Source organism: Lithobates pipiens, unplaced genomic scaffold (assembly GCF_037356315.1).
Source record: "Lithobates pipiens isolate NorthernLeopardFrog02 unplaced genomic scaffold, aLitPip1_a1.2 Scaffold_22, whole genome shotgun sequence".
Classification (NCBI taxonomy): domain Eukaryota; kingdom Metazoa; phylum Chordata; class Amphibia; order Anura; family Ranidae; genus Lithobates; species Lithobates pipiens.
This window is the reverse complement of record NW_027507784.1, coordinates 25371213-25387018: the sequence shown is the minus strand read 5'-3', so window position 1 is coordinate 25387018 and position 15806 is coordinate 25371213. Positions and strand designations below refer to the sequence as shown.

General features: G+C 43.8%; 1 protein-coding gene across 12 annotated transcripts in view; it reads left to right on the top strand.

Moving 5' to 3' along the window:
* The window catches only part of LOC143923442 (interferon-induced very large GTPase 1-like), an 80417-nt gene that overhangs the window by 7944 nt on the left and 56667 nt on the right, over positions 1-15806 (top strand). For all 12 annotated transcript variants that reach the window (XM_077447116.1, XM_077447113.1, XM_077447112.1 and 9 more), the window contains exons 3-4: positions 2541-2637; positions 9010-9156. In XM_077447116.1, coding sequence (XP_077303242.1) covers positions 2562-2637; positions 9010-9156 — 223 coding nt within the window. In that variant the 5' untranslated portion in view covers positions 2541-2561. The remainder of the gene's footprint in view (positions 1-2540; positions 2638-9009; positions 9157-15806) is intronic.

Sequence of the window (15806 nt, the reverse complement as noted above, 5' to 3'; positions counted from 1 at the left end):
CTTCCCCCTTCCTTCCCTCTTCCTTCCCTCTCCTCCCCTCCCTCTCTCCTCCCTCTCTCCCTCTCCTCCCTCTCTCTCCCCCACCCCTCCTCTCCTCTTTCCACCTCTCTCTCCCCCTTTTGTGCACCCTTTATCTACCCCCCTCTCTGCCTCCCTCTCGGTCACCCACTCTCCCTCTCACTCACAATGTCTTTCTCCCCTCCCCCTCTCAATCTTTCCCTCCCCCTATCTCTCACAATCTCTCGCTCCCCCTCCCCTCTCTCACCCCTCCTCTCTGTCTCCCTTCCCCTCTCTTGCTCCCCCTGCACTGTGCTGGGATCCCCCCACTCTACTTCCTCTGCAGATGTGGAATGGCTCAGTGACAACCCCTCCCCATTCTCCCAAGACACAGGAAATTCTTAGAGGGGTTGCCACCTTGGTGGGCCCCAGATGTTTTAATGGCTGCATATGTCTGATGGGTGAGGAGAGTGCCCTGGAAGTGGTGCAGATGAACTGTTTGCTAGATCGGTGCATCTTTTTGCAGCCATTTTTATTGCTTGAATTTTTTTCCCATTATGGGCGTGATTGGGGCCTCATGTGTAAGTTTTGCCTAAGGCCTCACAAATCCTAGAGCCGCCTCTGTGCAGAGTGCATGAGCATCATGGGAAATGTAGTTCCAAAACATCTGGGGTGCCAAGGTTCGCCATCACTGTCCTATAGCATGTCTGCAATCTCTAATCATCTTCTGTAGTATGTCTGTCTTCTCCGACTATCTCCTTTGGAACATCTACAGTCTCTTTGTAGTTAAGCAGTAGATTAATAGCAGGCAATAAACGGACACTTCCATACTTACCTACAATATGGTCGCATTACACTGTTATCCCTGCCCATTATCCACATTTTATCCACCTACCTTCCAGGTGGGCTAACCCAAATCACAACCCCACTTTGACAGTGGGTGCTGCCCAGACCCCACCTCTAAATATATTGGTACCACCCATTATGCCTACTACTTGAGTTGGTACCATCCAGTCCTCACCTTCAAATATACGTGGACCACCCACTCACAGCCACGATCAATGCAATTAATAAGTTACTACACACACACACACAAAAAAAAACTCAAATAAGGTTGATGCTTTGATCTCGGGACATGGCCCAGGACACAGTATCAATGGGACAGGGGGAACGACGCAGGACTGTCCCAACAAACCAGGGACATTTTACATGTATACACTTCAACAGTCACAGTAGTTAGTACACATAACAAGGACGGACCCAAAGGATCTATAGAACATTTATTTATATTATATTTTAAGCTATATAGCTGAAAGTTTGAGCACACCTGGCCAGCACACTTATGACATCCCATTCTAAAACCATAGTCATTAATTTGGAGTTGACCCCACCATTGCAGTTAAAATGCAGTTGCCCCTCCATGGCCAGTAATTTGGAGTTGTCCCACCATGGCCATTTTTATGGAATTGTCCCACCATGGCCAATAATATGGAATTGCCCCACCATTGTCATTAAAATAGAGTTGACCTCACCATGGCCAATTCATATGGAGTTGACCTCACCATGGCCAATTCATATGGAGTTGACTTCCCCATGGACAATTTATATGAAGTTGACTTCACCATGGCCATTTATATGGAGTTGACCCCTCCATGGCCATTTATATAGAATTGACCCCCACCATGGCCATTTATATGGAGTTGACCCCCACCGTGGCCATTTATATGGAGTTGACCCCCACCGTGGCCATTTATATGGAGTTGACCCCCACCGTGGCCATTTATATGGAGTTGACCCCCACCGTGGCCATTTATATGGAGTTGACCCCCACCGTGGCCATTAATTTGGAGTTTACCCCACCATAGCCATTAATATGGAGTTGACCCCACCATGGCCATTAATATGGAGTTGACCCCACCATGGCCATTAATATGGAGTTGACCCCACCATGGCCATTAATTTGGAGTTGACCCCACCATGGCCATTAATATGGAGTTGACCCCCACCATGGCCATTAATATGGAGTTGACCCCACCATGGCCATTATTATGGAGTTGTCCCACCATAACCATTATTATGGCATTGTCCCACCATGACCATTAATATGGAGTTTCCCCACCATGCACATTAATTTGGAGTTGACCTCACCATGGCCCTTATTATGGAGTTGACTCCACCATGGTCATTATTATGGATTTGTCCCACCATGACCATTAATATTGAGTTTCCCCACCATGCACATTCATTTGGAGTTGACCTCACCATGGCCCTTATTATGGAGTTGTCTGTGGAAATTTGGGCCTATTTGTGAGGTCAGGTACTGATGTTGGATGAGAAGACAATTTGCATTCCTATTCATCCCAGCATTGTTCAGTAGGTTTGAGCTCAAGGCTTGACAAAGACTACTTGTGTTCTTCCCTGACATGAATATTCTTGTACAGTAATTTGTGGACCACGGTATTACAATAATAAGAATTTGGCAATTGCTTATTAATAGGCATTCACTAAAGTATTCCAGCATTGTCTAATATTTGTGTTTCCAGTTCCGAGGTTCCCCCAAGAGCATGGATCGGGAACGCTGGCTGTTGGTGTTAAGTCCTACGTCTGTCGTGGTTGTCATTCTGATCATCGTAGGACTAGGTGAGGATGCCTAATACAGTACATTAGCACCCATTTACTGTACGACTGGCTGGTGGGTTCAAGGTTGACTTCACATAAACCTTGTCTGTTATTGGTGGATCTGAATGGGAGAGATCACTTATATTTAATATAGGAGGTCCCATTATTGTAGTCCCTGCATCTGTTTTCTTATTATTATTATTGTTTATTACAGGTATTTATATAGCACTGACTATTTTCACATTACTTTACATATTGTACATTCATATCATTATTATCCAGACCCACATACCTTCTTCAGCCATTGAAGGACACTATGTTTTCTTTTTATGTACCATCAAGGACCCCATTGCAGCAGGATCTTAGGTACCTTCCATGTTGCAGCAAGTGAAGTGAGACTCAGTGGTGAAAAGGGGCTACTCCTGAAGTCAACAGAGATTTAAAAAGTCAATGAGTTGTTTAGCCCACCAACAGCCATCAATAAATTACGTTTGGTTGGAGTGACACTTTAGTTTTCAGGACTGGAAAAAAAGGTTGTTTAACCCACTTCAATTCTGGACCTATTCTGACACTTCACTCCTACGTGTAAAAATCAACATATTTTGCTCGAAAATTACTTAAAACTCCCAAACATTATAGATGTTTTTAAGCAGAGGCCCTAGAGATCAAAATGGTGGGTGTTGCGATTTGTTTTAAGTCACGCGGTATTTGCATAGCTGTTTTTCAAATGCAATTTCAATTTTTTAACACAAAAAAACACAATATAATACCCAATTGTTTGGTAGAATACAAACAACGATGTTACGTTGAGTAAATAGCCGCTTAACCACTTTCAGACCGGACCAATTTGCTGGTCAAAGACCAGACCACTTTTTGCGATTCGGCACTGCGTCGCTTTAACTGACAATTGCGCGGTCGTGCGACGTGGCTCCCAAACAAAATTAACGTCCTTTTTTTCCCACAAATAGAGCTTTCTTTTGGTGGTATTTGATCACCCCTGCGGTTTTAATTTTTTGCGCTATAAACAAAAATAGAGCGATAATTTTGAAAAAAAACGCATTATTTTTTACTTTTTGTAATAATAAATATCCCCCAAAAATATATAAAAAAACATTTTTTTCCCTCAGTTTAGGCCGATACGTATTCTTCTACATATTTTTGGTAAAAAAAATCGCAATAAGCGATTATTGATTGGTTTGCGCAAAAGTTATAGCGTTTACAAAATAGGGATAGTTTTATAGCATTTTTATTAATAATTTTTTATTATTTTTTTTTTTACTAGTAATGGCGGCGATCTGCGATTTTTATTGTGACTGCGACATTGTGGGGGACCCATCGGACATTTTTGACACATTTTTGGGACCATTGTCATTTATACAGCAATCACTGCTATATAAATGCAGTGATTCCTGTGTAAATGACACTGGCAGTGAAAGGGTTAACCAGTGGGTGGCAGTGTAGGGGTTAAGTGTTCCTAGGGGTGTGTTACTAACTGTGGGGGGGTTGGGCTTTCATTTAGTGTACACTGATCTCTGCTCCAATCACATGGAGCAGAGATCAGCGTCACTAGTTGCTAGGCAGAATGGAAAAATGTTGTTTATACAGCATTTCCTCCATTCGGCCGCTCCGTGAGACGATCGCGGGGATGCCCGCGGCGATCGAGTCCGCGGGTCCCGCGACCGGACTCACGGGGGTCCCAACCAGCGCGGGAGCGCGCCGCCGGCGGCACGCTCCCGATGGCACGGCGGCAACGAATATTGGACGTACATGTACGCCAATATGCCTGCCCGTGCCATTCTGTCGACGTACATCGTCGTGCGCTGGTCGGGAAGTGGTTAAAGTGGTTGTAAACCCTTACAACCAACTTTGACCTACAGGTAAGCATAGATTACGGCTTGCCTGTAAGTCCAAGAAATATCTCCTAAACCTACACGGTTTAGGAGATATTTACCCGAAGACAGCCACCGCTGTCTACAGTGCATGCGCCGTAGACAGCGGCGCGCAGGCGTACGGGGCAGGCCGCATATCGCGGCGATATGCCATGAGTGTCGGCTCCCGTGCGCATGGGTGGGAGTGACGTCATCGCGGCTCCGGCGAATCACAGCGCCAGAACCGCGAGACCCGGAATTCGCTCTGGGATCCATGGCAGTGGCGAAGAGGAAGACGGAGGGTCGCTTCGGGGGGTTCATTCTCAGGTAAGTTATTCATAATGAGCTACTATGCTATGTATACTAGCTCATTATGCCTTTGCCTTACAGGGTGTGCTTTTTTTTTTTTTTTTTTTTTATGTTGCCTTTACTACCTCTTTAAGCCATTTGGCCAAAGACCAGAACGCTTTTTGCGATTCGGCACTGCGTGGTTTTAACTCGTGTGACGTGGCTCCCAAACAAAACTGACTTTCTTTTTTGCCCCACAAATAGAGCTTTCTTTTGGTGGTATTTGCTTACCTCTGCAGTTTTTATTCTTTGTGCTATTAAAAAAAAAAAAAAAAAAGCGACAATTTTGAAAAAAAACGCATTATTTTTTTACTTTTTCTATAATAATTATCCCCCAAAAATATATAAAAAAAAAAATTTTCCTCAGTTTAGGCCGATACGTATTCTTCTACATATTTTTGGTTAAAAAAAAAAAATGCAATAAGCGATTATTGATTGGTTTGCGCAAACCTTATAGTGTCTACAAAATAGGGGATAGATTTATGGCATTTTTGTTAATAATTTATTTTTTTATTAGTAATGGCGGCGATCATTTTTATCATGACTGCAACATTATGGCGGACACATCGGACAATTTTGACAAATTCTTGGAACCATTGGCATTAATACAGCGATCAGTGCGATTAAAATTGCATTGATTACTGTAAAAAATGCCCCTGGCAGTGAAGGGGTTAAATAAAAATAGGAGTGCCGCGCCGGATAAAAAAAACAATAATGCAAATGTATGTGTTGTGTATGATTACAATAAGTCTACAATGTATCATTAGTGAACATAATCAAGTGCAAATACCATCCAATAGAAAATAGTCCATGTGTAATTGCTGCATCAGCAAAAACATGTGCGCAAAATGTGGCAATAAATAGTTCATAAGTGACACTATCCAAACTAAAAAAATTTCCAGTGCAAGACCCTGGGGTCTATGCTTTCCACCACTCGTGTTGCCCATCACCTTTCAATAAACAATGGAGGCTTACCAGAAATTCTGCGACCGCCCTTATTCAGGGGGGTCAAGTACAAAACAACAGGAACACTGCTATGATCTCACGGACTTGCCTCCCAGATGACTGGCTGGCATCAATGAAGAGCACCTCCCATGGCACGCCCGCAGGAGACAGATGCTGAACACCGATGGATGAATACTTCCACAGCGCTCAGTGGATTTTCCCCAAAAAAACAAAAAATAGGAGGAAAGAAAAAGACTCCAATAGTGCAGCGAATCCTTTGATGGTTTATTTAGAGTATCAAAAAGTCCCAATACATAAAAACATTCCTATGAAGATAAAAAGGCTCTGCTAGTATCTTTAAAAACAAATCACACATGCACAGTGCATGTATACACGACGACCCTACGACCGTTTCGTCACAACTGACGTCATCAGGGATACCTGAAGGGGTTAAAACTAGGGGGCAGTGAAGGGGTTAATGTGTGTCCTGTTGTGTGTTCCAACCGAAGGGGGGGGGGGGGGGTGGGACTGTGCAGGGTAACTAACAGATCGCTGTTCATACTTTGCATGAACAGACGATCTGTCAGTTCACTCCTCAGAGAACCGGAAACTGTGTGTTTACACACACACAGCTCCCGGTTCTCCATGTGCCCCGAGCAATCGAGGAAGCCCCTCGTTGATGGAGTCCGCCGGGCACTCGCACCGGCACGGGGAGCACGCGCCTCCGGCGTTGTGCAAGCGAGTCCCCTAGTGGGCGTTTATGTTACCGACGTAACATAACTGCGATTCGCTCAGCCGTGCCATGTTGCCTCAGTGCAACTGCGGCGGCTGGTCGGCAAGCGGATAGATATCTAACATGTCACGCTTTAAAATTTTGCACGTTTGTGGAATGCCTCCAAACTACGGTACTTCAAAATCTCTATAGCCGACACTTCATAAGCCTTTACAGGCCACCGGTTAAGAGGTCTAGTGCTAGAAGCATTGCTCTATAACTTTTGTGGTGATACCTCACATGTGTGATGTAATCGCCGTTTACATATGCGTGCGGGAACGACGCGTGCGTTTGCCTCTCTGTGCAAGCACGGAGAAAAGGGGGCACTTAAAACATTTTTATTGTTATTATATTATTTATTTTATTTTATTATTTATTTATTTTTTAACGCTAACTTTTTGTTTATGACTTTTATTGCTATCAGAAAAGATGAATAACATCTCTTGTGGTAGCATGGGCAGTGACAGGTCCTATTTATGGAGACATCTGGGGTCTATTAGACCCTATATTTCTCCTCTGATCTCCAAAGCATCTGAACAAATCAAGGTCAGTTTGACCAGATGCTTGTACAAGCCGGTGACGGCATCTTTACATGAGACTGAAACCGGAAATGACCAAATCCTTGCCGCTTCCGTTTCTGACGTCACACAGTGGGAGGAGCAACATCCGTTTCTCTCATTGTGTCTCAGGAACTGGATGCCGATTGCGCGGGAGAGCCCGGTAAAGGCGACGGCGGCGGAGGAGGGGGCTCGCCCAATGCCTGTAAAAGTAATGCGGCACTACCAAAAAATGTGTTTATTTTCGTTTTTGTTCCATTTGTTTTTGTTTTTTTTGTTTTTTGGATCATTCGTTCTGATCGGCATTCATTACTTCGGGTTATTCGGAACTTCAGATGCATTCGTATTCGTTACATTCCATTCTTTTAGATGCAGCATTCATTACTTTGGATAATTCCTCATTTTGGATGCATTCATATTTGTTCCGTTCCATTCGTTTAGATGCGGCATTTGTTACTTCGGATAATTTTGGATGCATTCATATTCGTTACGTTTAATAGTCATCTTTGTTTATAGCGCAAAAAATAAAAAACGCAGATATGATCGAATACCACCAAAAGAAAGCTCTATTTGTGGGGGGGAAAAAAGACATCAGTTTTGTTTGGGAACCACGTCGCACGACCGCGCAATTGTCAGTTAAAGCGACGCAGTGCCAAATCGCAAAAAGTACTCTGGTCTTTGGCCAGCAAAATGGCCCGGGGCTTAAGCGGTTAAAATAGAAAATACAAAAAGACTAAATTATCCGAATGTAATTGATTTGTTAAATTCCTGGGTTGAAGCGTTTTTCGTTCTTTCGGATTTTCGTGTTTTTTGGGATTTTTGTTATTTCGGATTTTAGTTTTTTTAGATTTTTGTTCTTTCGGATTTTCGTGTTTTGGGATTTTTGTTCTCTTGGCTTTTCGTGTTTTTGGATTTTTGTTCTTTCGGATTTTCGTGTTTTTGGATTTTTGTTCTCTTGGCTTTTCGTGTTTTTGGATTTTTGTTCTTTCGGATTTTCGTGTTTTTGGATTTTTGTTCTCTTGGATTTTCGTGTTTTTGGATTTTTGTTCTCTTGGCTTTTCGTGTTTTTGGATTTTTGTTCCTTCGGATTTTCGTGTTTTGGGATTTTTGTTCTTTTTCGGATTTTCGTGTTTTTGGATTTTTGTTCTCTTGGCTTTTCGTGTTTTTGGATTTTTGTTCTTTCGGATTTTCGTGTTTTTGGATTTTTGTTCTCTTGGATTTTCGTGTTTTTGGATTTTTGTTCTCTTGGCTTTTCGTGTTTTTGGATTTTTGTTCCTTCGGATTTTCGTGTTTTGGGATTTTTGTTCTTTTTCGGATTTTCTTGTTTTGGGATTTTTGTTCTCTTGGCTTTTCGTGTTTTTGGATTTTTGTTCTTTCGGATTTTCGTGTTTTTGGATTTTTGTTCTCTTGGATTTTCGTGTTTTTGGATTTTTGTTATTTCGGATTTTCGTTTTTTTCAGATTTTTGTTCTTTTGGATTTTCATGTTTTTGGATTTTTGTTCTCTTGGATTTTATTTTTTCGTTCCTTCTGAAAGTTTTGTTTTCGTATGCTTTTGTCAAAAGAGTCTTCCATTCATTTGGATGCTTCAGAATGAACAAATATGCCGAATTTCATTCGAAAACTAATTTGAAACGAATTGCACATGTCTATATCTCGGCGATACAGAAATGCATCGCCCTTCCAATCCGAGCAATGTAGGGGTAAGTCGCAAAGGAGAACTCTGCTCTCCTCTCAGTTCCTATCTTGGAGACCGCAGGGGCACCCGACATTGTGATTTGACCCTACAATAGCTCCCCTTTAAATTCTTAATTTAAAGAATATTTATATTTTATAGGGAACTTGAAGATCAATCTGTCCTAAAAAACAAAGTGTGATTGTGTGCCTTTGGCTGTGTCTTAATAGGATGGAAAATACTCTGCATATGTCTAAAACCCAAGGCTAAGGATGAGGATGAAGAATCAGCCGACATTCTAATGGATGACGTGGAGTTGGCAATGAACAAAAATCTTCCCCCCAAACAACACGAGAAAGAAGGGAAAAGCCAAACAGGTGCGAGCAACAAAAATACAAACACACTGGGCAGGGGCGGACTGACAACTCATGGGGCCCCCGGGCAATAGGAGATTATGGGGCCCCCAGGCAATCAGAGATTATGGGGCCACACAGTATACACAAACACAGTATACAATCACACAGTATACACAGAAATGTTTCTATTGGCTGAGAAGGTATTGGAGAGGTGGGGCAGCTATAATCTCAGGATTTTTAGACCAAAAGGATGTCGGTAAGGGACATTTCAGAGACAGATGTAAAAAAAACTAAAAAAAAACCCACAAATTTTTACATACTGTCCCTGGTTTTACTGAGGCTGGCAACCCTAATGAGGCCCCCTAGTGGCATGGGGCCCTCGGGCAGTGCCCGAGTGGCCCAATGGTCATTCCGCCCGTGAAACTGGGGGTTATTTACGAAAGGCAAATCCACTTTGCACTGCAGGTCAGGGCCGTCTTTAAGGCAGGGCAAAAAGGGCAGCTGCCCTGGGCCCTGTCATTGTTGTGGGGCCCAAAGCACCTGCCTCCTACTTGCCAACTATCCCAGTTTACATTCCCTTGTCCCTTGGGGTTTTAGTTCTGTTGTTGTGTACAGATGACTCACATGCGGACCCTGTGTTTACATGTAACTAACCAACATTCATATGTAAATAGCAGTGACATGCATATGTAAATAGCTGAGGCCAATGGCATTGATATGTAAATAAAGCAGCATTCATATGTATATCATGCCCCCTGCAGTGAGGAGATGATGTGCTGTAACCTACAGCAACCAGTGAGCAGTATTACTGTACAGTAATCTCTAGCAGCCAATCAACAAGCCAAAATCATGTGCTGTAACCTCTAGCAACTAATCAGTGAGCCTTAAGGAGTGCTGTAACCTCTAGCAACCAGTCAGTAAGCAGTAATGATATGCTGTAACCTCTGGCAACCAATCGCAATCGCTGCCTGATCTGATACAGTAAACTGATTTTAAGTCTAGCAGCTATTTATTGTATGTCTCAGAGAAGGTGGAGAGCGAAATTGCATGGGGGGAGGGAGGCCCTAAGCAAATTTTTGCCCAGGGCCCAATCAATATTAATGACGGCCCTGCTGCAGGTGCACTTGGAAGTGCAGTCGTTCTAAATCTAAGGGGTAGATCTGAAATGAGGGGAAGCTCTGCTGATTTTATCATCCAATCATGTGCAAGCTAAAATGCTGTTTTTTAATTTTCCTTGCATGTCCCCCTCGGATCTACAGCGACTTCACTTCCAAGTGCACTTGCAGTGCAAAGTGGATTTTTCTTTAGTAAATAACCCCCACAGACTTTTGTTTCTATGGGGCATATTTTAAAACAAATGTACATAAACTATTCATCCTGTGAAATTGCATTTACTGTACACAATCGTTCGGTGCAAATGTGGGCAAAAACAAATGTCACTTGGCTGTTTTTTCTTTAGGTCGAATGTTTTCATTGACACAAAATAAAGGATAAATAAAGGGAGCCAATTTGTGGTTTAGACACGCTCACTATTAGGTAAACACAATAAAATCAAATAGAATGGTGCCTTAACGAACCTATCAGTGGCCGTCCCCTCTACCCACGGCCACTACACCCTATATGAGTACCGATACTTTTTTTTTTTTTAGTACTCGCCAATACCAATCACCAATACCTACCACAACTGTTTTGTATTAACTTCAGCTGTCAGCAATGGTACAAAGCATTGAAAAGTTATTTACAAACAAAATAAATCGATTTTTCTTTTTAATTTAGCGCTTTTTCAATGTGAAATGTGACAATATATGTTAATATATGTGTAAAAATATTCACTAAGAAAGCAAACAAAAAAAACTAAAAAATCATTTTAATTTTTTTTATCGTTTATAAGATAGATGTGAAAAAAAATGGGATTTTTATATACAGCTTACCTGTAAAATCCTTTTCTTGAGAGTACATCACGGGACACAGGAGCTTCATTACATAATGGGTTATATAGGCACCTTTGGTGATTGGACACTGGTTGACCCTAATTAAGGAGAATTCCTCCCCTATATAACCCCTCCCATTTGGGAGGCACCTCAGTTTTGTAGCAAAGCAATAAGAACCACGTAAAACCCAAGAGGGGCGGGAGCCCTGTGTCCCGTGATGTACTCTCAAGAAAAGGATTTTACAGGTAAGCTGTATATAAAAATCCCATTTTCTTGATCATACATCACGGGACACAGGAGCTTCATTACATAGTGGGATGTCCCATAGCAATGCTCAGATTGAGGGGAGGGAGACTCAAGATCATAAACATAGACCGCCAGGGACCTGAGGACCTAAACTGCAGCCTGCAGTACACTGCGCCCGAAGGCGATATCCTCTTGCCCTCTGACATCCACCTGATAGAATCTGGTGAATGTGTGGACTGATGACCAAGTCGCAGCCTTACAGATCTGAGCCAGGGAGGCCTGGTGATGCACTGCCCAAGAAGCACTAACAGCCCTAGTAGAGTGCGCTTTCACCTGAAAAGGAGGAATCTTCCCCTTTAAGCCATAGGCCTGAGAAATAACTTGTCTGATCCACCTTGAGAGAGTGGACTTTGACGCTGCCTGACCCCTTCTAGGGCCTTCCGGCAGAATAAATAAACAATCAGTTTTCCTTATCTGAGAAGTTGCTTGAAGATAAACCCTGATTGCTCTAACCACATCCAAAGTGTGTAAAGACTCTTCCTCTGTGGATTGAGGGTCCGGAAAAAAGGTTGGTAGGATTACATCCTGATTCAAATGGAAACCCAAAACCACCTTAGGTAGAAAGGACCTGTTGGGACGCATAACCACCCGGTCCTTGTGGATAATTAAATACGGCTCTTTACTGGAAAGAGCTGCCAACTCTGATACTCTTCTAGCCATGGATATGGCTACTAAGAAGACCAGCTTTTTAGTCAGGAGAGCTAAAGAAGCCAGATGCAAAGGTTCAAATGGTTGCCCCTGTAAGGCCGAGAGAACCAAATTCAGATCCCATGGGCATACCGGAGGTTTAACTGGCGGTTTTGTCCGCATAGCCCCCTGGATAAAAGCCCGTACCAGGGAATGCGATGCAAGCGGTTTTTGAAAAAATACCGACAGGGCCGAAATCTGCACTTTGATAGTGCTTATGGCCAAATTCATTTCTAGGCCTGACTGGAGAAAGGCCAAGATTCTGTTAATGACATACAGTGGTGTGAAAAAGTGTTTGCCCCCTTCCTCATTTCCTGTTCCTTTGCATGTTTGTCACACTTAAGTGTTTCGGAACATCAAACCAATTTAAACAATAGTCAAGGACAACACAAGTAAACACAAAATGCAAATTGTAAATGAAGGTGTTTATTAATAAAGGTGAAAAAAAATCCAAACCATCATGGCCCTGTGTGAAAAAGTGATTGCCCCCCTTGTTAAAACATACTATAACTGTGGTTGTCCACACCTGAGTTCAATTTCTCTAGCCACACCCAGGCCTGATTATTGCCACACCTGTTCACAATCAAGGCATCACTTAAATAGGAGCTGCTAGGTCCACCAGAAGATCCTTAAAAGCTACACATCATGCTGAGACCCAAAGAAATTCAGGAACAATTGAGAAAGAAAGTAATTGAGATCTATCAGTCTGGAAAGGGTTATAAAGCAATTTCCAAAGCTTTGGGAATCCAGCGAACCACAGTGAGAGCCATTATCCACAAATGGCGAAGACATGGAACAGTGGTGAACCTTCCCAGGAGTGGCCGGCCGCCCAAAATTACCCCAAGAGCGCAGCGAAGACTCATCCAAGAGGTCACAAAAGACCCCACAACAACGTCCAAGGAACTGCAGGCCTCACTTGCCTCAGTTAAGGTCAGCGTTCATGCCTCCACCATCAGGAAAAGACTGGGCAAAAATGGCCTGCATGGCAGAGTTCCAAGGAGAAAACCACTGCTGAGCAAAAAGAACATCAAAGCTCGTCTCAATTTCTCCACAACACATCTTGATGATCCCCAAGACTTTTGGGACAACATTCTGTGGACCGATGAGACAAAAGTGGAACTCTTTGGAAGGTGTGTGTCCAAGTATATCTGGCGTAGAAGGAACACTGCATTTCATAAAAAGAACATTATACCAACAGTAAAATATGGTGGTGGTAGTGTGATGGTCTGGGGCTGTTTTGCTGCTTCAGGACCTGGAAGACTTGCCATGATAAAAGGAACTATGAATTCTGCTGTCTACCAAGAGATCCTGAAGGAGAATGTCCGACCATCTGTTCATGTACTCAAGCTGAAACGAACTTGGGTTCTGCAGCAGGACAATGATCCTAAACACACAAGCAAGTCCACCACCGAATGGCTGAAGAAAAACAAAATGAAGACTTTGGAGTGGCCTAGCCAAAGTCCTGACCCGAATCCTATTGAGATGTTGTGGTATGACCTTAAAAAGGCCATTCATGCTCGAAAACCCTCTAATGTAACTGAATTAGGACAATTCTGCAAAGATGAGTGGGCCAAAATTCCTCCAGGGCGCTGTAAAAGCCTCATTGCACGTTATCGCAAACGCTTGGTTGCAGTTGTTGCTGCTAAGGGTGGCCCAACCAGTTATTAGGTTTAGGGGGCAATCACTTTTTCACACAGGGCCATGATGGTTTGGATTTTTTTTCACCTTTAATAATAAACACCTTCATTTACAAATTGCATTTTGTGTTTACTTGTGTTGTCCTTGACTATTGTTTAAATTGGTTTGATGTTCCGAAACACTTAAGTGTGACAAACATGCAAAGGAACAGGAAATGAGGAAGGGGGCAAACACTTTTTCACACCACTGTATGTTCTGAAACACATCGGGGTGCAGAGCCCATTCTCCTGGGCACAACTGTTGGCGGCTGAGAAAATCCGCCTGCCAATTCTCCACTCCTGGGATGAAGACTGCAGAGAGGCACGGAACATGCTTTTCTGCCCAGACAAGTATGCGATTCACCTCCTTTTGGGCCACCAGACTTCTGGTACCGCCCTGGTGATTGATATAAGCCACTGCGGTGGCATTGTCGGACTGAACCCGAACCGGGAAACCTCGCAGTCTGTAAGACCACTCTATGAGTGCCATGTAAACTGCCCGAATCTCCAAGATATTTATGGGCAGTAGACTTTCGGTCGCAGACCATTTCCCCTGCGAGCACGTTCCCTCCAATACAGCTCCCCAGCCTGTCAGGCTGGCATCTGTTGTGATAATCTTCCATGAGAGAGGAAGAAAAGTTTTGCCTTTCAGCAAATTCCTGGTTTGTAACCACCAGACAAGACTTTTGCGTGTCCTGGGGGATAAACGCATAGGAAGATCCAGGGATTGGGGCTTCCTGTTCCAAGCCGCAAGGATGCATCCTTGCAGAGGCCTTGAGTGGAACTGGGCGAATGGGACGGCCTCGAAGGAGGCGACCATCTTCCCCAATAGTCTCATGCACAACCGAATGGAGGAAGATCTTCTGCCCAGAATCAGGCGCACCAGATCTCCAATGGCCAAGGCCTTTAGCCTTGGAAGAAACACCCTGCCCTGAGCGGTGTCGATAATCATACCTAGGTATTCCAACCTGGTAGTCGGTTGTAGGGACGACTTTTCTAGGTTTATAATCCAACCTAGGCGTTCTAGATGTTCTAGCGTTTTGGTGACGCTGCGACTTAGGAACGCTGCAGTTCTCTCCACGAGAAGCAAGTCGTCTAGATAAGCCATGACGACTATACCCTGAACTCTTAAGATTGCTAAGAGAGGGTCTAGAATCTTTGTGAAGACTCGAGGGGCTGTAGCAAGCCCGAACGGCAAGGCCACAAATTGAAAATGGCGCCGCTCTACCGCGAACCTTAGAAATTTCTGGTGTGCGGGAAAAATTTGCACATGGAGATATGCATCCTTGATATCTATTGATGCCATGAATTCTCCCCCTTGCAGGGAGGAGACCACAGTGCGGATTGACTGCATTCGGAAGGTCTGGATGTGTAAAAACCGGTTTAGGTCTTTCAGATCCAGGATAGGTCTGACACTTCCATTTGGTTTTGGAACGGTGAAGAGATTTGAATAAAACCCTGAACCCTGATCTTTCGGGCTCACTTCTACTATCACACCCTGGGATAGTAACTGATCTAAGGCCAGGAATAGCGGTTTTTGCTTTACTGGATCCCTGGGGATCCTTGACCTTAGGAAACGAGAAGGTGGAATCTCCTGAAACTCTAGCTTGTAACCCAGAGATACTGAAGAGATCACCCACTTGTCCTGGATCTCTTCCCGCCAGGCGCCTGCAAACTGCAGGAGCCTTCCCCCCACTCTGCCGAGCGGGGGCGCCCCTTCACAAGGAAGTTTTGGGGCTCTGTTTGGCAGGCTTTCGCCCCCAAGTCTTTTTCTGCCCCTGGGCTCGGCCTTGAGCCTTTCTAGCAGAGGAGGACTGAGAAGGCCGTCGCCACTGTTTAGAGCTTGATGCTTCGGGAGAGAGAGCACGCCTGAATGAAGGACGTTTGCTCTTTTTGACTGGAAGGAGAGTAGACTTACCTCCTGAAATATTTTGGACGAATTTATCTAATTCTTCCCCAAACAAACGCTCCCCTTCAAACGGGAACCCAGTCAAATGCTTTTTGCATGACAACTCAGCAGCCCAATTCTTTAGCCATAGGGCCCTACGCATGTTTACCAACATGAGGGACA